The sequence below is a fragment of the Nestor notabilis genome, unplaced genomic scaffold (assembly GCF_000696875.1).
Source record: "Nestor notabilis isolate BGI_N333 unplaced genomic scaffold, ASM69687v1 scaffold3841, whole genome shotgun sequence".
NCBI classification, from domain to species: Eukaryota; Metazoa; Chordata; class Aves; order Psittaciformes; family Psittacidae; genus Nestor; species Nestor notabilis.
In genome coordinates, this window is record NW_009915964.1 from 481 (window position 1) to 27,270 (window position 26,790).

The 26,790-nt window shown below is 44.6% G+C and overlaps 1 protein-coding gene across 2 annotated transcripts; it reads right to left on the bottom strand.

Moving 5' to 3' along the window:
- Window positions 1-892: 892 nt before the first annotated feature.
- Window positions 893-22,836, bottom strand: RBM11 (RNA binding motif protein 11). 2 transcript variants are annotated; one of them, XM_010024374.1, is made up of 15 exons: window positions 22,671-22,836; window positions 15,173-15,225; window positions 14,370-14,377; window positions 14,191-14,284; window positions 11,536-11,733; window positions 10,989-11,142; window positions 9,953-10,002; window positions 9,252-9,312; window positions 7,268-7,369; window positions 6,653-6,697; window positions 6,223-6,297; window positions 5,662-5,760; window positions 2,529-3,310; window positions 2,220-2,271; window positions 893-1,120 (listed from the first exon to the last, which is right to left on the bottom strand). In XM_010024374.1, exons 2-15 carry the CDS (start codon window positions 15,194-15,196, stop codon window positions 957-959), a joined length of 1,908 nt encoding a protein of 635 aa, XP_010022676.1. In that variant the 5' UTR covers window positions 15,197-15,225; window positions 22,671-22,836; the 3' UTR covers window positions 893-956. The 2 variants fall into 2 exon arrangements, with proteins under 2 accessions (XP_010022676.1, XP_010022677.1); XM_010024375.1 differs by lacking the exon at window positions 7,268-7,369.
- Window positions 22,837-26,790: the final 3,954 nt, after the last annotated feature.

Sequence of the window (26,790 nt, forward strand, 5' to 3'; positions counted from 1 at the left end):
GGGCCATCGTGTTCGAGGGGATGGTGCCCCTGCCTGTGGCAGGGGGCTGGGACTGGAGGAGCTTTAAGGTCCCTTCCAACACAAACCATTTCATGGTTCTATAAATCTTGTCTTGGGCATAAAGCTTTCTCCCTCAAAATTCCCCCTCTAAAAGAACCACTTCTGATATTTGTGTGTTAAAACTGTTTGTTGCAGAAGGTGAAATATTCCACCTTCTGCCTTCCCCCTGCTGAGAGACCTGAAAACCTGCCTGAGACCTGAAAACCTCCACAAGAAGTTGTTTTAAATCCCTTTTCAGTTCAGGCCTTCAGAATGGCACTGACACAACTGAAGGTAGAGGATATTGTATTTATTATTCCTTTTTTTTTTTTTTTTTTTAAAATAAAGTTTTCCACTTGATTCACTGCATAACTATTCACTGGAGCAAAATGAACTACCAGCCTTTTGCCAAGAGTGCTCATCGCTTAGCTCTGCACCCTAAAGCCACCCCAACCCCAACACCAATGTGCACCATGTTAAAGACACAAGGGAGAGGAACAGTCTTTTCTTGACACTTCACAGGATACAAGATCTAGTTTACTGAGGTTACAGAGAGCTTTGCAAGCAGAGGAGGTGCTGCCAGGAAGAGATGCTGTGTCTGAAATCTTGAATTGCATTTATTATCAAAGTCATACTGTTTACATCTGTAATGTCAACGAGATGCCACAACTACAAAAAAAGATTGTGCACATTGCAGTTCCAATGCAAAAACCCAGTAAAATGGAAATCCATTTGTTAAAAAAGTACTTAAAATTACTCCAGAAAGCAACTGAATCGTTTGGTTTTTTTAAACACCTTTACATCCAGTCAAATTAAAATGGTTAACAAGGAGAAAAAAAAAAAAAAAAACCCAAACAAAAAAAACCCAAATACAAATTCCAAAACTGGGGGAGCAGTGTTAAAAAGGCAATTCCTTATTAAGCATTCCTGTCGATTCGCACGTCGATCTCCCTGCCCCGGAGCTGGATCCCGTTCATCATGCGGCAGGCGCGCTCCGCCACCTCGGGGGACTCAAACCTCACCACCCCACAGCCTTTGGACTTCCCATTCTCCATCTTGATGTCAGCGTACAGCACATGGCCTGGGGAGGAGAAGAGAAGGGGTTTGTTGAACCCAGGAGGTGCCACCCCACCCTCTCTACTTTTAGATGTGCCCAGTGCTTGGTTCTGGTATCTGAAGGGGGCTACAAGGATGCTGGAGGGGACTTGTGATCAGTGGCTGGAGCAATAGGACAAGGGGCAATGGGTTTAACCTTCCAGAGGGGAGATTGAGATGAGCTCTGAGGCAGAAGCTCTTCCCTGGGAGGGTGCTGAGGCGCTGGCACAGGGTGCCCAGAGAAGCTGTGGCTGCCCCATCCCTGGCAGTGTTCAAGGCCAGGTTGGACACAGGGGCTTGGAGCAACCTGCTCTAGTGGAAGGTGTCCCTGCCCGTGGCAGGGGGTTGGAAGTGGGTGACCTTTAAGGTCCTTTCCAACCCAAAGCAGTCTGGGATTCCATGATTCTGATTTAGAACTTCAAGCTGCAGGACAGCTTTCCCAAGCTGTTGTTTTAAAGGAGTGTTCCTGCTTTAAGAGATGAATTAATTCAAAGTGGTTCTCTCAATTCTCACTCCAGCAGCAGCAGGTGAATGGAGCAAAGCCCAGGGCAGCCCTGTCCAATTTCACACACCCTCCACACCGCAACTGATGAGGTCAGGGCTTGGTTTTGCCATCAGACAAGCAGCACAACAGATCAGGGAGCAAGGTATGGGCACAGCAACCAGAAAACCTCCTGGAAGCTGCTCTCAACAGGTAGTAGCTGACTTCAGAATATTAATTCTTTTCTTTGAGGACAGTTTTGCCTGTAATTATGTTCCTTTAGATGCAAAGTCTGTGCAGGTGCTTTCCAGCAGTTCTCAGGACTTCCATATCTCTATTCCCGTCCCTCTCTGCATGATAAACCAGCCCAAGATGGGAAGGGCACAAAAAAAAAAAAACGTGTTCTTGGATTATCAATCGCTTCCCAGCACTCAGAACAGGGATGACAGACATCCTTACACAGCTTGTCACAGGTTAAGATCTAGTATTTCCGTAAGGCTGAGTGAAATTTCAGTTCAAGATACTGGTGTTGGGGACACAGAGAGCCAGGAGTTGCTGTTTAATTCCTATTCCAGAGTAATAACCAGCAAGAGAATAAACTTACCACATTCATTAAATTTATCTTTCAGCATTTTCCATGTAAAATCAAAAGGCAGCTGTGAAAAGAGAAGAACAGACCATTACTGAGGAGCTCCTGAACAACTCGCAGGCACTGCCAGCTCTTCAGAACACGTTTTCCATTCCGGGACAGAGCTCTGATCCCGTTAAGGAAATAGCTTCAGCTCACAACAGCTTGAACTGCCCCTCTGGCTGCAATCAGTACTGGATGTTGTGACTGGAGCACAGAGATGAACATGTCAGTACTGATCAATTGCACGATGAGTGAAGGACAGGTAGGAAAGGGGCTACTCACGTTTCTCACAAATATCTGACAGGCTTTCCTGGCCACCCCAGCTGCAGGTCCTCCAGTTCCTCCAAGGGAGCCTGCAAAATTGCCTGCAAAGTTTCCACGTTCCATGTCCATTGTTCTTTCAAAATTGCTTCCCATGGCCAGTCCCATTCGCTCTATGCCTGCTCCCATGCCCTGCCCCATAGCAGGGCCCATCCTCTCCATATTAGTGGCTCCCATGCGCTCCAAGCCCATCCTCTCCATGCCAGCAGCTCCCATACGATCTATTCCTATTCTTTCCATAGGAGTGGCACCTATGCGATCCAAACCGGCCGGCATCCTCTCTATCACCTGACCCATTCCAGTTCCCATTCCAGCAGGGACCATACGCTCAATGCCTATACCCATTCTATCCATGCCAGAGCCCATCCGTTCTACACCTGATCCCATTCTGTCCATAGTGGCGCCAACGCGGTCGATGCCAGCACCCATCCTCTCGATGCCAAAGCCTATGCCAGAGCCCATGCGTTCCATGCCAGATCCCATCCTCTCAATAGCTGGGCCCATCCTCTCGATGTTGGGAGCAATGTGATCTATGCCCAGAGGGGCCATTCGGTCAATTCCTGATCCCATCCTCTCCACGTTGGAGCCCATGCGATCTAAAACAAGCCCCATCCTGTCCATTTCTGAGCCTACTCTCTCCATCCCATGCCCCATCCCGGAAGGTATTCTTTCTATTCCTGAGCCCATACGATCAATGCCAGGTGCCATCCTCTCAATCCCAGGAATGCTGGCATTTCCACCACCTGGAACACAACACACAGGTTATCAGTAATCACACAGTGACATACCACAACCCTAATGAGTGCTGAGATGACTGAAATGCTTTAAGCTTCCGCATCACTCCAAAAACCAATTGCTATGCTGCTGCAGGATGTGAAGCAAAGGTTCCTTTTGGATGGTAAGAAGGGTTCTGTTGTGGATTACACACATACACCATCGTGCATATAACCTGTTCAAGGCCAGGTTGGACGGGGCTTGGAGCAACCTGATCTATGGAAGGTGGCCCTGCCCATGGCAGGGAGTTGGTACTGGATAATCTTAAGGTCCCTTCCAACCCAAACCATTCCATGATTCTATGATCTTGTCCCAACTATAGTTGGGTCAGTGGAAAGTTTATCTGTTCACTAAGGAGCTTAACTTGTGTACATACAAAGAAAGCCTTCCACCCAAAAAGAGAGAACTCTGAAGGCATTTGCAAAGCTGGGAGAGGATCAGGTGGCAAAAGCTGTATCTTAAATACACTCTTAGCTGAAACTGTCCTGTGCAGCACATTGGAGAACATGCAGCAGGAGCAGTGAGTGATTTAGTAGCTCAAATTACAGTTCAAATAGAGACTGCTTGGAAGAGGAGTGAAGCCACATCCTCCTTGTCATACTGCTCAAAGATTGCTTCTGCCAAGGCAGGGAGAGACTTCTACAGGCAAACCTTCCCCAACCCTGAGAGCCCTCCTATCACCAGATCTCTGAGAGAAAGCAAGCCATTCCCACACTAGAACGACAGCATAATGACTGTTACAGTCACAAAGCATGCTTGGCCTTTTCATGTGCAAAGAAACACAAAAAGGCTGCCTGGGCCATAAAACATAAGCTAAACCTGGGTTCCTGCATCTGCTATATAAAATCCCTTGACTGAGCTGTCCCGACTCTGCTGCAGAGGCTTTGCAGTGATTCCTGCAGTAAAAAGACCACTCCTTTATGGTTTAGGCCATTTTGCTGTTGTATGGAAGCTTTGAGCTTATCTAGCAAATGAAGTTTAGCACTGCAGCACTGTAAGAAGAAAATCATGTTGAGTTTGATTCCTGTTTGAGGGGAAAAAGCCTTGAAGAAAAGTGTGTACTTCAGTTACCTACATATATTTAGTGAAGAGAAACAAGATACTGAATTGAGCCTATGCTCAAGGAAACCAAAGTGACCACATTTACAAGCAGCACTTGTCCTGCTTCAGTTTTTGAGCTTCAGTAGTAGCTTTAATAACCTACATTGGTTTAGGGTTAAGTGACATTTGTCCTGCTATAAGCTGGCTTTTTAAGTGAAGCAACAGCAGCAATAAGCATGTAGTGTTTCTTCAGCTGAAAGCCAGCAGAGCTGTTGTGGTTTAACCACTTGGGTGTTTATAGTCTCTCACAAAAGGGCTCAACCTGTGCAGGCAGAGCCAGCTTTCAGTTATTAAGTGTTACAAATCCACCTGCTTTGAGATCTTTGGGTTCAGCTTTGTTTCAGGAATTGGGCAGTTTTGAGCAGGAAAGAGCAGGATTTGTCCTCATTGGAAAGAGATCACCTTTCCTTGCACACAAGGGCCAATTTTAGAGTCATCTCAGTTGTACCAGAAACTCAATTTCTTTACAGATTAATTTCAAGTTAACAGAGCACAGCAGTGAGAGCATCAGCAGAGCTGTGTGTACACACGGGACAGAACCTCACAGAAGACATGAAAAATGTTCATGTTCTGAATCTTTCCACAAAGCACCATCAATACCTATTCCCATCTCAAAGCTGCTGCAGACAGAGCAGCACTGTGCTGCTCCTGCTCAGTTCAAGTACCATTTTACACATTCCCTATATTGACAGTCTTCCTTTTCTCACTGGGATTCAAAAGGTAAGATAGAAGAACACTAATTGTAGAGCTGCAGATGAGTGTGTTCTCTTCAATCAGCTCACAGGTGAGTCTGTACCAGATTCCCAAAACGTCTGGGAAGAAGGGAAGGAAATTAAGGTTTTGCCATATTTTTCCCCCCTACTGTTTAGGCCCCAGGCTATGTTTTAGTGACAGGACTGTGTCACAAATCACTTAGAACCTTCCTCTTTGCCATGCACATATGCAGGAGTTTAGCATGAAGCCTCAAGACACAAGGCAGTGTCAAGGCTGTCCAAAGGTTTCCTGTCACATCTGACATGCCATTCACAGCCCCACAGATCCCTGCCAGTGTCATCCACCTGCCTCCTGTACAGCTCTCACGGGGTTGATCCAAACCAGATTATCACAGCAAAAGCATATAAAATATAGTCTGGTTTGTTGTAACAACACACATCCAATTTGTATGTACATTCTGGGTAGGAGAAGCAGTTAGTGGAAGTGCATAGCTCAGTGTACTCACCTATTCCTCTCTCTAAGGTATCTCCAAAACTACGAGACATTCCCATTTCATTTCTTCCAAATTCTCTTTCAAATCCTCCACCCATGGCACGATCCATGTCTGCAAAGACCAAGTTTGAGATGTTCTACATGGCTCCCAAGAAAATGTTTTAATGTGGCATCAGTTTTAAAGATTATGATCAAGGCAAGTTTGTTATTATGTTCTCCTGAGCATTTTATTGTGGCTTCTCAAGATCCAAAACCCAACCCAATGCAGGACTCGTCTCTCCATGGACAAACACAATCTGAGGCGGCCACTTTGCTCTGGAGCCACCTTTTGGTGCGTACAGAGAGCGCAATTTCTCTCTTCCTAAATTAGTCCTTAAAAGACAAGACCAGTGAATTACTTGTGGCCTCTAAGCTGCAGGAAACAAGTGACTTGTAACATCCCATCAGTTGGGAGCTTTGAGCTCTTCTCCCAGCAGAAGCTGAGAAGATGATGACGAGTCTGAAGACTTTCCCCAGCATGATGCTTTCAGAGAACACAGCTCAGGAGTGGGATACAAGAACCCTCAATGCCTACCGCTCATTCTGCCCATGTTCATTCCAGCTGGGAAGCGGCCAATGTTCTCAATACCACCGAAGGGACCTTCCATTCCTAAAAGAAAACATTTTTCAGGGATTCTTTAGCAATACTTCAACTGAACCCCACACTTCCCCCACCAGCTGCCTTCACAGAACATTCCCATGAGCACCCAGACAACTTGGTATCAGAGACTCACAAAAACCAAAGTCTGGTCAACACACACAACAAGAACACTGGCTGTGTTTTAGGTGAGGTATCACCCCAGCCCCATACACCTACAGCAGCTTTATTCCTACTCACAAAGGAACAAGTTACTACTAAATCAGTGATGATTTCAAAGAACATAAATGCTGCTAGACACACGTGGCTACATTTACAAAACTTGCAGAAAGCCCAAGCTAGAGACATGCCAAAAAACACAGCTTACCTCCCATCTTATTCATTCCAAAGCCCATGCCTTCCATTCCCATTCCTCAAAATAAAAGAGAAAACTTTATATAGCAGATGTAATTCTACAACACTTAGCCAATATTAGCAAACAGAGACCATACAACATGTCCACAGCTTACATGGGATAACTCTGAGGAGACTGCAACATTCCTTCTCAGAAAACAAAGCAGCAAAGGGGAAAAAACCCATAGGCATTTATCAATTGAAAGCTGAATGTGTGCTACTTTTTAGGTGGCTCTTTCAAACTTGTGCTATTGAAACATATCCTCAACAGAGATTTGCAAGCCCACTAATCAGTGTTAAAAGTGAGAGATGGTTTTCCAAGTTTCCTGGATTATTTGCAGTGTCTGCTGCTCATGCTCAAGAGTCAGAAAATGAGAGCTGTGCCTTGATCACAGTGAAAAAAAAATAATGGAGCAGTTGGTTAAATTCAGGTTTTCATTATCAAGCTCATGACTTAGCCCAACAAAAACTCATTTGGCTTTAACACTCCTAACACACTTTGACTTTTTGTGTTGGCAGAACAAAGCTAGCTACCTTCTACACAGCTTAAAGCTCTCATGAAACAAAAGCATAGGAGTAATCTTCTTACCTCCAGGTCCCATGTTGCCCATTCCCATGCCTTTGTTTAAATGATTTGCATCAATAGGTTGACCTCCAGGTCCTAATCCCATGCCAATACCACCAAGACCATCTGAAGAAAATATTCAGATATCAAAAAAGCCTTCTTTCCATAGTTTGACAAAACAGCAAGTTTTATTCTTAAGTAATTGACTTCTATTCTCCAAAAAGCTTGCTGTGTTCCCACTTTGGGGCATGTACTTAAAGCATGAAAGTGTAGAGTAAATCAGAGTGGATGTGTCTTGAAATAGACTAAAAACTAGCTCAATTTTTCCTCGTCATCCAGTTTCCATCTTATTGCTGAGAAAACTTGCTTGGTTGGTTGGTTTTAAGCTGACTCCTGAAAAATAACTGGCTAGAACACTGCTTGTTTTGTGCAACTCCTCAATCTAAGGAGAAGAGAGTGGGCAATTTAGGATAAAGATCTTCTAACCTTTGCACAATGTTACCCTTGGCTGACAAATGGTTTATTTCCACCTTTGCCAAGGTTCTTTCCTTATAGAATTTAACCACAAAGTTCAACCTATGGTTCTGACAGCCACCTATGGAATTCAGAGCACACAGCCAGCCTCTTCTCTGAGCAAACAAAGCGTATCATTCCCAGGCAGGATTTGGAATCTTCCTGCACCCAATTGAATTAAGGATTCCCCAGTCCAAAGCAAGAGAAAAAAGCCCTCAGATTTCCCTTCATCAGGAAGGAGTTCTCTGCTTGCACTTGCATCAAACACCACCTTAATGGCACTCTTTGCCTATGAGAAGAGGATTTCCTTATTTCCAGCTCAGCATAATAAACACAGGAAGTGTTTTAAAACCAACACAAGACACCCCTTCCCCATCCCACGAAAGGCCAAGAAACAGTTTTCCATTGGTATTTGTTGAGTTTTCTAGAACCCAGGGACTTGCTCTTGAAGAAGAGGTACATCATTAGAGAGAGTCAAGGCAGCAATAAACCCCACAAGCAATACTGCTGCTGCTGCACAAGGCTTTCAGAGACACAGGAAACTAACTCAGGGATGGGTTGGTTGATGATCACTGCAGTTGTGCAAGTGAGCAGCACACCACAGGTTTGGTTCCCATCCCGCAGGAAACAGCAGCCAGCTGATGAACAGGATGACCTTAACAGCCCCACTTCATGAAGCCTGTGTTCTCCTGCCTCCAGCTCTTCCCTTCCAACCCAGACTCTTCCTGTTCAATACTTTCAGTATCTCATCACAGCAGGGTTGAAGCTGGAAGGAACCTCTGGAGGTCTTCTGCTCCAAGCCCACCAGTTCAAACAGGGCCACCTACAGCTGGTTGCCCAGGACCATCTCCAGACAGGTTTTTAGTACCTCCAAGGATGGAGACTCTGCAGGCTCTCTGGGCAACCTGTGGTTCCAGTACTCAGTCACCCCCACAGAAATGGTTCTCTATATTCAGATGGAGTCTCCTGTGTTTCAGTTACTGCCTCTTGCCCTGTCACTGGCACCACTGACAAGGGCCTGGCTTCCTCTTCTTTACACTCTCCTTCAGGTATTTATATACACTGCTAAGATCCCCTTTAGACCTGGAAGATTCTCAGGTCCTCAATTCAGCCCTTTCAGCTGAAGAACACCAGATATGAAGAAAACCACCCCACAAAAGGAAGTACACTTTTCCCTACTAATTACTTAGCCATTAAACCCCACTATTAACAGTGGTTTTACAAGGCATGGGGTCTCTGAATTGCAACTGAGAAATTTGAAAGCCTTCAGCATCCTGTTTCAGACAAGCTTCTAGCTCTGAGCTGAAAGGAGTATCCAAAAAGACAAGACTGAGCAGCTCTTCTTTACTATTTTCCCTTTTGATTCTAGTCAGACAATTTGGATCCCAGCTTTCCAAAGTCTGAACTAGAGTCTAACTGGGGCTGGGATCAGGCCCCAGTTGCTGAACAGCAAAATAAAACAAGTAACATGTTCAGTCATGGAAGAGAGACTTACGAGGGAGTTGCTGGGGTCGTTCTGGGGGGAAGAAGTCTCCTTTGGGAAAGGCTCGTTCATCCTGAAGACAATTTCACACGTGAAAGTTTGCAAGAAAAGGAAGAAATTAGTTCTTGCCCTCTCCCCCTTTTTTCTTTTAAATTAAAACACAGCAACTTCAAGGTAAAGCAGTGTGCACTCTATTTCTGATTGTCCTTTAGCAAAATAAGCAGAATTAACCCACCCTGATGGTGTTAAGTTGACATCACTAGGAATTAAGCAAGTCAGACTCATGGAATGGTTTGGGTTGGAAAGGACCTTAAAGCTCATCCAGTTCCAACCCCCTGCCATGGGCAGGGACACCTTCCACTAGAGCAGGTTGCTCCAAGCCCCTGTGTCCAACCTGGCCTTGAGCACTGCCAGGGATAGGGCAGCCACAGCTTCTCTGGGCACCCTGTGCCAGCGCCTCAGCACCCTCACAGGGAAGAGCTTCTTCCTTATATTTATCCTGACTCTCCCCTGTTTCAGTTTAAACCCATTGCCCCTTGTCCTACCAGTAGAGCCCCTGATGAAGAGTCCCTCTTTGACATCCGAAGTCACGCACACACACACATGTGTGTGTTCCACCCCAATTATACAACCTAACCTTGAAAGCACACATCACCCAAAGCCAGGAGCACATTTAACACTCCCTAAAGCAAGAAGAGTTTGAATGTACTCACCATTTTTACATGCATTGGTCTGTCAAACAGCAGCTGCCCATTAAACATCGCTGTGGTTTCATTAAGGATCATTGCTCAAGACCTAGGACCAAACTCTTAAAGCTTTAAGCACTGTCTGATACAGAGTACAAAATCCCAGTCAGAAAACACCACCTCTCCAGACCACTTCTTCAGCTATCAGTCACACATTATCAAATACCCTTTTGCTTTCTCCAGAACAAAAAAAGCTTTGAAATCCAGATAACTGAATAGTCAAAGAATGGCTTTTTCAAATTAAAACAGGAGGTGTAACACACTCTTCTGCTTAAGTTCATCAAGAGACCACTCCAAATGTGACTCCAAACCAGCCTGGGTGTTCAAATGTCTCATCAGTAACTCTAGCCATCTAAAACAGGAGAAAACAGGCAAAAGTTCAATGTTTCCAACTCAAACAATAGCCAAATTTGGAATATGCCACACTAATGAATCACATGAAATAGACAATTTCAAGTCTCACTCCCACAACACTTCACTTACAGGGTGCAAATGCTGAATGCAATCAACATTCAAACAGCACCCTGGGGAGGGTAAAGAGGGAAATACTTTCCTCCTTTCCCTAGGAAAGCTCATGCACACAGCAGTACCTGTACTTTGTTGCAGTGTGGTTTGGGGTTTCTGGATTGCTATGTAACACACCAGTCAAACCATCTTACACAGCAAGTGGATCTGGTGTTTCTTCCTTTGCCTCCACCACAGAAACTGAAGACAAATCCTTTCTCAGAAATTGCATTTTAATACTAGCTACAACCTAGAAAGAGGAATTGATTATTTGGGCTAGAAATACATACTTGCAGGTAGGAAAGAGAATCAGGTTTGTTATTGATCCTGAGCCTACAGCAACAATTCTTTTAAGATGGACTTTCTTGTTTTCCAGTTTTCCTTTCATTTTCCATCCAGGGCAATATCCTCACTTGTAATACTACAGTCGAGATTTTCATCCTGCTTTGTTTGCCAAGTTACTTGCCTACTGTTTAGCACCATTACTCTTCAAGGATACATATGGCCTGAACAGCCTCTATAGCTTGCTCAAAAGTGACAGTGCCAATGCCACGACTTTTGCCATCTTTATCTTCAAGTATGTCTGCCCGAACCACAACTCCAGCCATGCTGAACACCTCTTTCAGTTTCTTCCAGCCAACCTTGTAATCCAACTGCAAGACAAGAAATATTGGAAAGAGGAGAAAGATTTCCATCAAAACCCAGTTTTAATGCTCCTTCATTTCCTTTCCTGCTATCGGGCAGCTTCAGAAACAAGAGTCTTCACAGAGACAGGATAACATTTAAATAGCATCAGGAATGCTCCAGAACTTAATGCAACATGTTGGGCTTTGCTCAAAAACACAAATTAACAGACACCGTAGCATACAGGACACATCTTGATTTACAGCTTCACTAGCACAGAGCATCAACAAGACTAGCCACAGCGTAAGTTACTACTCAGTTTGACTGGAATAGAGCTAAATGTCTATGGCTGTTCTTCTCATTCATTACATTTAACTCAGTTAAGACCCAGTTACTCCATTCATGGATCACACAGCACTTACATTTGCAACGAAGACAGTGCTCCCAAGTCTTCCTGCCTGTAAAGCATGGATGATCTCATTGGGTATGTTAGGGTTGTTGAGGATACTGGGAGGGATATTGATCATGCCGGGGCCACCCGGGCCTGGACCAACCCCCATTCCACTGGCTGCTGCCATGACCTTCTGCATCGCTCTCCTGGCGTGCTCCCCATCAGGGTCCTGCAGACACAGAAACAACACACTCTGTTCCCTCTGTACTCCACTAAGTGCCTGGGCATTTACTGGCATGACTAAGACATGCAGAAGAAGAAGGGGTTTCCCTTTACCCAGGGCTACCTGCTCCCTAGAGACCCCTCACCAACCACTTCACCCATCACTGCCACCCCCCATAGTTAATTTTCTCCTAACCAACATCTGCCAAGTTACCCCAACTCATGCATTTCCACCAAGTCTGAAAGTGTTTATCTGTTATTCAAGACCAACAGTAAGCCTCAGCTACACGTGTTCCAAAGACTGACGCACACAGAATGGCATTGGAAAGGCTTCAGAAGACAAAGGCCAACTAACTCTTGGCATCCTCAAAACCATGCAACAACTCATTGATCTTGCACTTGGACTTCCTGACAAGCCAAGAAACAGTGTCTACATCAAGATGATTGGTTTTGGCAAGGCTTCCCCCACCCCCTATGGCTTTCTAACCCCAAAAAAACCTTTTAATGCATCCCTCTATTACTCCATAATCTCATGATTTCAGGACATGCTGAAGAACAAGAAGCAAAGGATGAAGAATTCAAGGAAGGAAATAAGATTACTCCTTGTCACTTTATACTCGCGTGACCATAAGCACCTTCACAATAAAGGTGAACTTGTTGCTTAGGTTGGAAACATCACACTGTGTTCAGTGAGCAAAATGCACCAGACTGCTGAAGAAGGTGAAATGTCAAATAGAATCAGTCAGAAATACAGATTCTTTTAAAATAAAAGCTATTTGAGTCTTGATCTGAATTTGAAGACTAAACAACAGCACACTTTGAGAACAGGAGCAAGGTAACTTTGACATGAGTGCTTCAGCTACAGGAAGTCACAGCAGTCTGAGGTAGAGAACAAACTAAAGTGAATCAAGTCACTTCTCAAGTTTAATTTCCTATTTCACTGTTAAAATAAGGTATCACTTGAAACCAGATTAGCTCCAATAGAAACCAAGAGGGGTTTCATACACACTGAAGTCTTCTGATCAGGGAAAGGGCTTCATCTATTCTGTTTTTATTATGTCACTTGAAGGCCTCCATGCTCCTCAGCAGCGAGACAGCCAACAAGAAGCAGTATGCACCAGACAGTTGGCAAAACTGATGCCAATGGTCATCCACAACAACTTAACTCATTCCACACAGTCAGACTGGAGCACAGGTTGTGAAGTCCCTAATACTGGTAAAATGCTTCTTCACTGATTTCAAGCGTCATTTCAGTTTGTTCTCTTTCAGACAGAACTATTCAAGTATGCCAACAGTTTCATGGAGAGCTGGGCAGGTTACACCACCTCTTCTCAAAGGGCACCACCTGATATCAAAGGGCAACCTGGTATCAGTATTCCAGTACTGATGGTGGATCATTAACAGGAAAACTGACCCAGGCACAGGCCATTCTCAATGGCTTTTTCTTCCCCATACTCCTTAGAAAAGCCAGTGCCTGGTGACTTCCAGCTGCAATCAGCTTTTTCTAACCTTCCATTTCACCTCTTCTTCACTTTAAAGGTAGTGAGAGGTCACCAGTGCCAGGAGGAGGCTTATTCCAGAAGCAGGCTGCTGCTCCCAACTTAGGAAACTTGAGAGATCTGAGAAGTGCTGCCACTTGCTGTTCCATCCTTGCTCCCAAGTGCTCCTCAGACTATAGCAAGAAGCAGGTTACCAACGGAATACCTTCTGCACACAGTTCTGTGTTACACTCATGCAGATGTCTTTCACCCCACCATTAACTGGGCAGGGCACAACAGAATATGGAGCCTGCTTAGCCAAGAGTGTAGCTCACATACCCCAAGGCCATGTCAATGCCAACACCAAAGTAAATCCTTTTATTGTTGTTTAGTTGAACCTTCAATGAAGCTACAAGTTCCAAACTGCTGGAATAACCCTTTAAACTTGTTGCTGGTCAAGAATTAACTCATTGCTCACTTGTCCATGTCATACAGGTTGACAGTGGTGCAGCTGAGCATGTCATACTGGTTGACAATAGCAAAGCCATTAAAATGGAAATAAATCTTTGAAGGATGTCAGAAAACGCTTGCTCAATGGATTTGTGTGTAGAATACATTCCTTAGGATGCAGAATTAAAAGGGAAGGCAGTCAAGAACAAATAGTATTTACGCAGGTTTCTTCTTAAAACCACTAAACAAGAAAGTAGACCTGCAGTTAAAGCCAAACTCTTGCTCTGCCCAAGCTCTGCACTGTGACCATCAGCACCTACTCTTTAAATCAATCTTAGCCCTGATCATCATGTTCAAACTCAAGCTCAGCAGTATGTGCCAATGGTAAAAAGTGGCTGACTGTGGTTTTTCAATCCTATTTGATGCGTCCTAACTTTTGTCAATTATTCTTATCTACAAATGCGTAAGCCATAAATATAAGAACTACCCCTTCACCTTCAAATTCAACATACTGAAAGAACAGATGCACGTCTTACTTCTTTCACTTTCAACGGTCTTCCACCAAGACTATGCTTGTTCAAAACCTCTGCAGCCTTTTTCATGCTTTCTTCCATCTTGAATTCAACAACACTGTGGGGATACAAGATAGCTAAGAACATTGCTGATCTTTGAAGAGCTTCCTCAGTTCTTGCTATAAATTCAGAAGTGAACTTACGCGCATCCCTGGTGAGGTGATTTCACAGGCGAGGAACAGGGAGGAGGGAAGAAAGAAGAAATCAAGTCAGTAAAAGCACAACACACACAACTTGTTCATTTTGTTTTAAAGTCAAATCACATTAGTCAGCCCTAGTAGCAAAACCAAATGTAATCTTACCCAATAAAGCCTCCAATACTTGAAATCCATAAGATATAATTTGTGTTAATGGGGTTAAACTGTTGATTCTGAAGTTGGCACAAACAGAACTAAGTCCCGATTCTCCAAGAAAAATACCACACGCTTCACGTGACCTGATCTTCCCTGGCATCCAGCAAAGCCCTCAGCATATTCTCTAACTCTAAATCCATCTCCTTCAGTACAGGTAAGTGTGCTCCTAGTGGGTTGTGACATACTGTCACTGGACTAAAGGACCTAAGGACCTATGAAGGCACTATACATTTATGCATAGGAACTGACTTCCTGGCACAGGAAGTGTACTTACAGAACCTGCTCTTGCACACTAGCCTTCCAGATTCAGCAAACCACTACACTGACGTTATCCAAAACACAAGGATTACATTAAATTCCATACCACTATACATACTGCTAGGGTCAAACAGCCAACACCAACTGAACACAGTGGAAAACCACCCTAACACTGATTACAAGGCCCCATCCCACCTCCTCCCCACCCCAAAAGCAGCTTTAAGCAATCCTATGGTGTAGCCACTAACCATACACACTCTCTACCTTCCTGACGCCACCATACAGTTACATTTGGCATGTAGAAAATCCACAGAAGAAAGCTCTCAAACACTTACCCTTGACTTTCCTTCAGCGTCCATTAAGAGCTCCACGTATGTTACCTCACCAACTACAAATCAGATTCCAGACGACACATATACCAAGGGAGAAAAGCCAAGAAAACAATGGGAATTTAGAACAATCAACAACCGTGTATGGAGCCTCTGCCTTATAAGCAAGCCCAGAAACACTCCATGTTCTCTAGACCACAAAACTGGACAATTACAGGTATGCAGTAAAGTCTTAAAGCAGTTAAATATGTTCTTGATCTTCCTCCACTTCAGAAGCCAGCTACTGCCACAGTTATCTCTTGCCTTGATCTTTAGTACTCACTCCTTACTCGAGACAATCCAAATTCATAGGAAAGTCTGCAAGAACAAGTCTCCTTCACTTCACTAGTATGAAACCTTGTCTCCATAGTCCAGGACTTTAAGTCCAGAGAAAAGCAAATAACTTCAATACCAACTTCCACAAAGGGGGGTCACACTGAACCAACATACAACTGACTGCCTACTATTTATTTCAGCAGGTTTTCAGCCTTTTGTTAAGCCAAAATCAAGTCCATTTCCCAGTTTCAATAAGTAGTATGAAACAGTTTGACATATTTGCTCTCAATACAAAACCATCTACAGCAAAACACACTGAAACAACATCTGCACCTTTCCTCCCAAGATCAAGATTGCCTTTTTATGACCACAGAATCACACCATGTACCTCCACAACACAACTCCAAAACGGCTGCTGCTTGTGAAGTGACTGGCATACAGAAGGATCATGGAAGTAAACAGGTTTTCACTTCTTCCTGGTTTTAGAAGTCCTAGCTTTTCCTTTTGAGACAGGAGGAGTCCAGGTTGCATTAGCTGAAAGGTGGAAAGTGGTCTGTGGGAAACCACTACCCAGTGTGAATACTGACAGTGTGCTTTGAGTAGGGAACTTGAATCTCACATTCAAGAGTAGTTCTTAGCAAGGGACAGAGGGAAGAAGAGGTGACCTGACCTCCCACAGAACCAGTCAGGGCACCCAGTGTCATGATGTAAAACGAAAATCCTGAAATGTCTCTGTCAAAGCTGGAAGATTTGTGAAATCACCACTTTAGCTCCTTGCTTTTTATTTAAATACACAAATAATAAGCAATAACAGCATTCCAGCCAGAGAACAGTTCAGTGAATCACAGACTGCTTTGGGTTGGGAGGGACCTTAAAGCTCCTCCATTTCCAACACCCTGCCATGGGCAGGGACACCTTCCACTAGAGCAGGTTGCTCCACGCCCCTGTGTCCAACGTGGCCTTGAACACTGCCAGGGATGGGGCAGCCACTGCTTCTCTGGGGACCATGTTCCAACCCCTGTGGCAGCGTCTCAGCACCCTCACAGGGAAGAACTTCTTCCCAGTATCTAATCTAATTCTCCCCTCTGGCAGGTTAAAGCCATTCCCCTTGTCCTGTCCCTCCAGGCCCTTGTCCAAAGCCCCTCTCCAGGCTTCTTGTAGCCCCTTTAGGCACTGGAGTTGCTGAAGGTCTCCCTTTAGGAGCCTTCTCTTCTCCAGGCTGCAGCAGCCCAGCTCTCTCAGCCTGTCTCCAGAGCAGAGCTGCTCCAGCCCTCAGAGCATTAGCTAGAATTAACTAGAGAGAATAAACAAGCTCTGATCCATTCAGGTGTTTGAGGACAGCATCTGAGACTGGAATAGAGTAATAAGTCCCTTTGAAAGGGACAGGACAGGTCAGAGTGTCTCATTACTACCCACAGCTCCACTACCTAAACAATACTCCCTGAAATAAAGCCTAACAAAATGAATTCCATCCTATGATCTGATTAATATGGGATGTGATCAGTATAGGATCCCACCGTGTACACAGAATTGTTTCCACAGCCTCTGTAGTGAAAGGGGCTGCACTGTAACCAGCCCTCCTGGCCTAGTCCTTGGTGGTACATGGCAGCCAGGCACCAAGCCCAAATACTTAGCCTTACCAAGACATTCTGAAGCCATCCATTCCAACAGCAGCAGCCAGAATTCAACCCAAATGTGTTCATAGAATGCAACTATCATTCATTAATGTATGTAGTAAGAAATTCTCCCATCACCTGCAATACTACACCACTCCTTCCCACAGAGGCCAGAAGCCCCTGGATTGAGGGCTCTCCGCTCCCAACCACTAATGGAATTCAGCTACAATTCCTCCTTCAGATCCACACAAACACTTCCAAAGGAGCTTGCCAAGCTTGAATGTAACATATTAAATACAAATCTCTGCCCTCTGAGCCACAAGGTTTCAGGAGTCTGGCACAGCAGCACTTGTCCATCACTTGCAAAATCTCTCCTGCGCCACTTTTGCTCAGTGCTTGATGTTCAAGCCTTATAGACACCTCTAGTAAAAACTAAACGTACATCTTGAAGTAGCTGTTCTCCTTCCAAGGAGATGTGAACTTCCTGAAAAGCCAAATTAAAGCAGCAAAAAGTGGAACACACAAGTAATGTACGAGCTCATTAACCAAGATACCAAGTCCAGAGTAGAGAACTACTGCAAGAAAAATGCCTTCATCCCCCCTCCCCTCCAAAAACATACAAACCAATTCAACATGACACTTGTTCAAAGACACTACTGTTTGAAGCTGGCAAAGGAAACTTCTTTAAGAGCCTGTGCTGGGTCACATCTGATTTGGCTTTTTCTAGATCCCAAACCACTGGATATGGGGATACAGCAGCAAGGGTAGTCTACAACAGTGCACAGGCAATAAAGCCATGCAAAAGTACCCAAAGCAGACAGCCCAGTACTAAACCACTTGAGAGGGCAGATGTAGTGCCCAGTGATTCAAGCAGATTTTCCTTCTGCTAGAGAACAGTTGGCTTCTATCAGGAAACAGATCCTGTATCCACAGGTGAAGGAATTTCATTCAAGCACATGAGACTGTTACTTAAGGAACTCAGGTTTCTTATTGGAGATAAAACTTGCAGGAAACACTAGCTGTAAGTCAATGCTGGTATCATGAAGGAACACGTTCCCCATCATGTCTTTAAAGCTTAACTCAGAGCAGACAGATGTTTCTTTTTAAACCTCACACTTTGAACAAGGGACTGAAGCAGAAATCACTGCAAGAACTCAAAGAACAAACCAAAGGAATCTCCAGTGTTACTTATTACAGTCATTATTTTCCCCCCCTCAAACTTTATATCCATTTTCCAAAGCTCATATGGACAGAAAGTGAATCTGTTCAAGCCAGGCTGGTCTGTCAGAATTCAGATACTCTCCAGTCACTGCTGAAGCTTGAGGCATGGCTCAGATGGCTTCCCCTGGCCCTAAAGACAGGGCAAGTAACTGGGATACAAGCTCAGACATGGATGTCAACCTCAAAGAGTCTTAAGTTGGGCAAGAGGAGTTGAACAGTGACAAACCAAGCAGCAATGAAAGATGAGAAAGGAAGAGAGGCAAGTGTCAGCAAAAGGAGAAGCACAGAACATGAAGAAAGGATAAATGTTTTCTATCAGTTATTTCTTTGGCTTAGAGGGTCAAAAGTGAATACTAAATAGGGAAGGAAGACTCTCAAGACATTACCAAAAGTACATGGATGTCTCATCCTCTTCTGAAGTAAAAAACTACAAGCAGTGTGACTGCTTCAAGAGGACCCCCTGATCAGGAGCCCAATACTTTAAACATAAGGCAATAATTCAGAGGTGGTCACAGCTCCTCTTTCATCTACAGATGAAAGCTTATGACAGGCAATCCCTAAAAAAGTATGTGTGGCCTTGGGCTGGAGAAGAAGAAGAGAAACACACTTCATACACGTATAAAATTGCAGCTAAATGGGGAGAAGGAAAACCTTCCTAAAGTAGAGACAGAAGAGTTCACAAGCTATTCTTTTACAGTAGGGGAAGGGAAATCTCATTTTCACATGAGAACCCAGGAAAAAACATGGATGATTTTGGCTCTTTAAGAGCCCAAGCAGGAAAGAGGAAGTGTGTCGTGGTTTAAGCCCAGCTGGTAACTCGGAACCATGCAGCCGCTCGCTCACTCCCCCCCTTCTTCCTCCCCCCACTCCCAGAGGGATGGGGAGAACTGGAGGAATGTAACTCCCACGGGTTGAGATAACAGCACTCCAGTAACTAAGGTGTAATACAAACCACTGCTGCTACCAATAATAATGATAAGGGAAATAACAAGGGAAAAGGACACAACCGCTCACCACCCGCCGACCGATACCCAGCCCGACCCGAGCAGCGATCTGGGCCTTCCGGGGAACTCCCCCCAGTTTATATACTGGGCATGACGTGCTGTGGTATGGAATAGCCCTTTGGCCAGTTTGGGTCAGGTGTCCTGCCTCTGCTTCCTCCCAGCTTTCCCTCCTCCCTGACAGAGCATGAGACTGAGAAAGTCCTTGGTCAGAGTAAACATCACTGAGCAACAACTAAAAACATCGGTGTTATCAGCATTGTTCCCAGGCTGAAAGTCAAAACCACAGCACTGCACCAGCTACTAAGAAGGAGAAAAAACGACTGCTGTAGCTGAACCCAGGACAAAGACGAAAACCTCATTGCAGCCACTGGTGAAGAACAGTGCCTCCTTGAAAAGACGGGTAAGGCCAACAACATTAAAGAACATCTCCTGAAAGTAAGGGGGAACGAGTGAGATGGGAGCACCACTTCCACACTGCTTAACTGTCCCTTTCTCTTTACCCATCTAAAGCTTCAGCCTGCAAAACACACTGCACTAGAATCCTGGACACCCAAACGCAGGGTCTCTCCAGAGCAGCTGTCTGCAGGTGCTGCAGGAACAGAAGTGGTCCCCAGTGGTAACATCCGGGAGCAGTATCAACCTCTGGATTGAGTACGATAGCAAGAGGTACATTTTAGGAGGCCACAAAGGTTCCAAAAATTCCTGGAGATGAAGCAAGAATGAAGACAGCACATGAAGTTCAGCAGCTGCTGCTCTTCAAAGGAAGCTTAAGATGGGAGAGCTTTGTGGCTTTTCTTCCTCCACAGGTTTTGTTCCGACGAGGGAAGTGCCTGCTCCGTACTCCAGCTCTGCCCTACAGAATGGTGGGTACAGTCAAGCCAACACCAAGAGTCTCTGGGGTGTCCTGCACCCTCTTGGCTGCAACTGCTCCTGGATCTGCAACAGATTGGAACATAAGCGTTGTCTAATTTCACAGCTAATCCTCTTTGCATTGTTTATCATCTCACTGCTCTGCTCAGGAAAAAGATTTCAAATACACAATTCTCTATTTCCTGAAGGAACCAAGAAATTTCTCAAATTCAAATACAAGTTCTTTTTTATCACATGGTACCACCTGACTCACCCAGCTGCCATAAAGCATTACCACTTCTCTCCTCAAGACAGAGCTGTCTGTTGGGGGGACAGATTAAGACACATTCAATCGTGTTTGGACTCCACTTCCATGCTGCCCCATTCTTCTCCTGAAGCCATTCACCAATTGCCAGCTCTCCACGCTGATCATGTCACTTTAGTAGAACCTTGTGCTCATCAGCCAATACGAGGGAGTTTCAAACAAGAACATCTTTTAATTTCATTAATAACTCTTGTACTGCATACCTGTAATTGAGTTTCACCAACAGATACACTGAAATGCCTGAACCAAGGCATTACTCTTGCGAGATGGCACCTTTAGAAGACTGTACGCATCTGAAGCAACCAGGTTGCAGAAATGTGAGCAGACCTCAAAGCTCACGTCTCCTAACCCATACTTACTGCCACAAACCAGCTGGAGGGGAACTCCTCCACGTTCAGCAACCTGCTATGCCAGTGCTGCCAACAGCTGAAGCCTTCACGACTGCCAAGCACTGGAGCAGTCCTGAAACACCTAGGTTCCCCCTTTGTGTACTGTTCCACGTGCTCTCCAAACCTGGAACGGTTGGCCTGTAATTCTTACACTTACAAAGCAAGAATTCTAACGTTTAGATTTTACCACAGCCACATTCCTGGTTCTTGGAACTACTATGCCTTGTATCAAGAAATCCCGATTGAGCAAGTTCAAGCGCAGCCCAAGAGCACCAATTTGTTAGAAGTCAGTGACTGATTAGAATGAATCACAACTACACAGCAGATCTAAACTGGTGGATTTTAACAAGCAGTCCCAAAAACCACGAACAATGCTTCCCAGGCTTTAGCATAACAAGCCCTGCAGACAGAATGAAGAGGTTTCAACGTTCCCCTAGGAGTATCTGCTGGAATGAGCAGCTGAACAGCAAGGCAGGAAACAATCTCACACCGGACTTTTCCATCCACGTGAACTGGAGAGAAACCACAAGACACTTGGAACGGAATTCAACAGAGTACTTAAAATTAGACATCTACACATACAGATACTCCTATTAACCAATGGGTCTTGGGCAGCAAAGTGAGAGCATAGTCTGAGGCAAGGGACCATCCATAATTAGGGCCTCGTAAAGCAGTCTTTAAGACCGTAATTCTTCATATTACAGAAAACCATTGCTCAGTCTCAAGCATGGACATTCCACAGCCTCTAATTATGGAAGCTTCCCAGGGCTCACATCCTGACTGTCCTTACAAGACTCAAGTTCCATTTTGCCTCCAAAGACAAACATTTTCAAACCCTTCGGAAATTTGTTTTCCCCTTCATTAGGCCACACCTTGTGAACACATTAACTCTCATTCCTTCCCTAGTGCAAACACAAGTGAACACTAATCACTCTTTAGGACAGATACGATGTATTTTAGCAGTGACCCACAAGAGGAATGGTTGCCTTAGTTACTCTTAAGTTGTTCTGAATCATTTTGATGATGGAGAAGCCAAGTATTTTCTTGCCACTCCACTGCATTTCCAAGGCGACTTGAAAACTAAAGAAGTTTGGCATCAGCTTAAAGAAGTAACACTACATTTAGACTTGCCACAATGTGAGTATCAGCTCAATGCCTTCATCGTCTCCAAAAGATGACGATGCTAAAGTCAAACTAAGGCAACTCCCATTGCCATGGGACAGTTAAATCCAAGTGGGGAAGGGGGAAACACCATGAACACCATTTCCAAAGCCCTGACTGTCTTGCAGCACATGCCAAAGCACAAACCTCCTTTTGCTTTTGTGCAGGTCACCCTTAAATATATTTTTCTGCAACCAAACGGTAGGATGGATCTTTATCTAAGCACAAATCACTACAAAGCTGGGGACACAGCTGCATAGACACACACCAGGGCAGCAGTAAGGAACTACTTTTATTACCCAAAAGACAGTAAAATGCTTCAGGAAGTTTTGTTGCATGTCAAGGCTAAAACCTGATAAAAGTCTCATTTTCCCCCCCAAGAAAAATACTGTTAGATCTCCGATGAAGCACTATCAGCTCTATGCCAAGATGCGTAGAAAGGAGCATCCAACTGGAAAGCTGCCAGGGAGCAGATGTTGTGCAACACCCAAAAAGGCTTTGGGAAGACCTTTTACGAAGCTCATGGCACTAAGTCCACCCAGCACTTCAAGTGGTATGTTTACAAACAAAGTTAGCCACAAGTAAGATGACAGACATCACTTGGCCACCTGAGTTGTACATTACCTTTCTCTTTGACCAGGTCTTTCAGAGACTGCCACTTCACATCAAAGGGAATATTTGTAATAAAAGCTCGGTATCTCTTAGCAGGATTAGCATATGGCTCAAAGCGATTTCCTCCTCTTTTGACACTTTTCTCTTTCCTTTTTTCATTTTGGCTTGGTCGTTCACCTTCACTGCAAGCAAAGAAAGATAATCACACGCATTAACTACTCTGGCATTGGACCAGTGTCGTACCACCTCCAGGAACAGAACTTGTTACATTCTTAACACTACAGCAAAACTTGCAAAGTTCCATCCATTCATCTTTGCACAACTGGACACCTCTCAACCAAAGCTGGTGCTCAGAGCACCTGAGCTACACAGTGGATTGTAACAAAGACTTCCTAATAGCAGACAACTTATGTCTTGAAGACCCACTGTTCCTCCCACATTTCTGCAATGTAACTCAAGGTTGCCATTTCATAAGCTGAATCTCTTTCAAACCGACCAAGCCTCAGTCCATCTCCTCGTGACACTCCAGACCAGACAGTCCACCCTATGTATGTCCTCCTCAGCCACACCTCTGCTGAAACACCAACTAGGTCAAGTAATTAAACACCATTCAAGTCAAGTAAAAACTGGCCCACCAAAACTGCAGTCTGACACTAGAAGAAACGTATCAAAATAATCCTGCATCTAACTGCACATTCAGGTCAATGACTCTTACCTAAACCCAGCTTTTTCCTCCTTTAATTAATACAGGTTTGGGATGACAAATTTAAAGCCTCTGCGCATTCCACCCAATAGACTGAACAGTGCTTTTAACTACTTCAGAATGCAGCTCCAACAGGTCAAAAATGAAAACTCATTAGAAATTAAGACTATTTCTCAACCAACCTAGTGACCCTCAGGGCTCAGCAAGGCACAAATGGTGAATAACAGCATTTAAAACCCAGGAGAATAAAACACTTCAGCCTTAGACAGACACAATTTCCTTCACTAATCCAATCCATCTCCTTGTTCACTTTGTGCTGGTTGAGAAGATGCAAAAACACACCTTTAGAAAGAATTCAGGAAAACACAGGAGTCAAAAGAGCTGGTCGAGTTTCTAAAACTTGTCTGTACATACACTGAGCTTTTGCTCAACTTAAGACCTACAAAGCCCAAACCATGTCAGAAATACTGGCTCTGATGTGAACACATTCCTGCACCAGCACTGCCCAGGCCCTTAGAACCATTTCAATCACTGGACAGATACAAGAGCCTGCAGGGGAATAAAGGAAACAAGTACACAGATGGCTATGAATCTCTGTATTTGAGCAGGTTCCCTGTTTTATCACTTTTCAGCCACGAGGATATGCTACAAGCAAACACACAACAATATTGTACTTTATGGATACAGCCAGAACAACAAATAGAATTTGCCTCTAAGTATAGTCATCATCCATCACTTCATGTCAAGAACAAGTTCTGCTTGCAAGCAATAAGCTGGAAAAGAGATCTACTCAAATAAAAGATGATTTTTGGTTACATACAGCATTTTCTTCACCAAAAAAAGACATTTGTTAGACCTTCACTCACTGAACTGCTTAAAAGCATCTGAAGTAATGAAGTAATTAAAACCCTAAAAATAGATTAAAAATAGGACAATCCTTCTAAGACCTTAACTTCTGTTTGGCTGGACAAATAACACAACATTTAGTGCTTGTATGAAAAGCTACACCCCAGGTTTTATGGTTATTCCTCAAACTGGAACTAGTTACACTTCCCCTGGGCTGAAGTGCTGTACAACATGCTCTGATGTGGTACAATGCACGCCTTTTTTGCAGTCTTGCATTTAAGGTTCCCAAGTCAGCTTTAGAACACTTCATACCTGGAAAGAACTCAGACAAACCACAGCACCTGCTGTTAAAGACAAGCATTAACCTAGAATACGTTCCTTATTCAGCATTACAAAACCCAGCCAGGTCAAAAGGAAACTACTGCAGCTGCGAAGTTGTTTTCTTCTGCTGGATTTCAGACAACTCCTCCAGGGGTTTCACACACAGGGACAATGACAGGCACAGGTCCACAGAGACTGCTTAAAAGATGTGGTTACCAAGCGTGAAAACAACCGTTCAGGGCTTCTTTGAAGGGAGTTGTAGACAGCAGAAAGGAATGAGTCCCACACCACCCCCAAAATACACCAGAGAGTATTCCTAAGTATCCCTATCAAGGGCAAGGGAGATGAAATACCCACAGCAGCTTTGCCCATCCCAAGAAGGAACCACTCCAAGTAACGGGGATCCATTTACACCAAGGCTAACACAAGATCTACAGAAAATAATGTACTTAAGTGGTACTTTTCAGAAGATCTTTTATTTACCGTGGGGTTTTTCCCTTGGGTTACTAAAGAAAACTTCTCCCCTTTGCGATGTGCATAGAAGGAGGAACTGAAAGGACAGCTCTTATTTCCCCCAAAGAAACAAACTATTACGCACATTCCTCCCCAAATTTTCTTGAACACACCACCTCCACCCAACAAGTGTCCCAGAAATCACTAGAATCAAAACCCATATAGGCACATCCTCCTTCCTGCTCGAGGACACTGTGAAAATACATTCATGCAAACACTGGTGTTACAGCTGTAGACGTGTCAGCTTTGCCACATGGAGCTCAATGTGACAGATAGAACTGTACCTGGATAAAGGAAAAGCTCTCTGCAGAGACTCAGAGTACAACAGGGGCCAGGGCAGGGGGGAAATCAGAACAAAGTAGTAGAAACCTTCACTTATAGGAGGAGACTTATTTATTCCTTAACTGTAAGCCAATTCTGACTGTGCATTACCTCAAGCTGCAGGATCTGCTACAGTCACCACGAGCTCTGAGGTATAAACAGAACCCAAGACATGAACATCCTCCACGTACCAACTTTCCAACAGGAAGAGAAGAGAACATGATGGGAAGATCCTTCCCCAGCCCTGACTAATGCATTACATGTCAGCAGAGCACCAGACATAGTGGCACTGGAATCAGGACATGCCTGTTCCTGCCTGGCAGGAAGAGTTGTGCCTGAGGTATTTTTTCAGTTGCCATAAGCACAGTTTAACTATTTTGTGTTGGAAAAAGATCGATATGAACACTTTATTCCAAAAATAATAGATATGAACATTTTAGTCCAAAAAAGACCTGGGAAGCTGATTACCTTCCTGGTTTTCTGAAACAGAACCCACAAGCTCCAGCAGCAGAGGCAGATGACAGCGGTTTCCCAACTCAAGACACCACCATCTCCTCTCCATACCCAGTTAGTAACTGGGTTACCTACAGACCCCCAAGCTGGCTGCTGTTACCCAGATCTGCCAGCTCTGGGTCAGGCTACAAACACACAACACACCTGGGTGTAACGGCCTGCAGCACCCAGGTATGTAACACACCTCAGGAACAAACCTGACCTCAAGTCCCAAACGTTACTCACAGAATATCAGGTTCAAAATCCTGATTCTTATCTCCACAGTACTCAAGGCCTGCGGCCAAAAATTAACTGGAGAAAATGGGTTGTTCATTCCACAGATTTCGTATTAGCTAAGTAAGAGCTTTGCTAACAGTGAAATTTTCCAGGATTAGGTTACATGAACACAGGATGGCAACAAGCAGTTCAAGCTTTTTCACCTCCATTTGTAACCCGTACACGTTCCTTTTTAAGTCTCTGCAACACAGATTGACATCAGACACACAGCCCTTACTTAGTGCTCAGCACCCCCTTCGTGCTCTTGCTCTCAAGGCATTTGTGTTTCATATTGCCAACCCACTCCACTCATAACCATCAACCTCGGAACACAGCATGCTTTCCACAAACCCTGCAGCGGTATGAGACCAGGTCGATAACAGCTTAACTATCACAACTTACTATTGGCGGAACAAAAAGCAATGAATTCAAGACAATCCTGCGCCTCTAGGGGACGGTTTAAGCTGTCCGCTGAGACCCAGCACAAACATCTCCCAAGTGGGACAGACAAACACCTCCAGGGCCTCCCTGGCAGCCATACACCGGGCCCTGGCAGTGCACAACGCGCCAAGCCTTGGCACCGGCTCCTTCCCCGCTCCCACCTCAGCCTGCGGGAGCCCCCGGACGCGCCTTCCCGGCGGGTAGGCCTCGTCCTGGCTC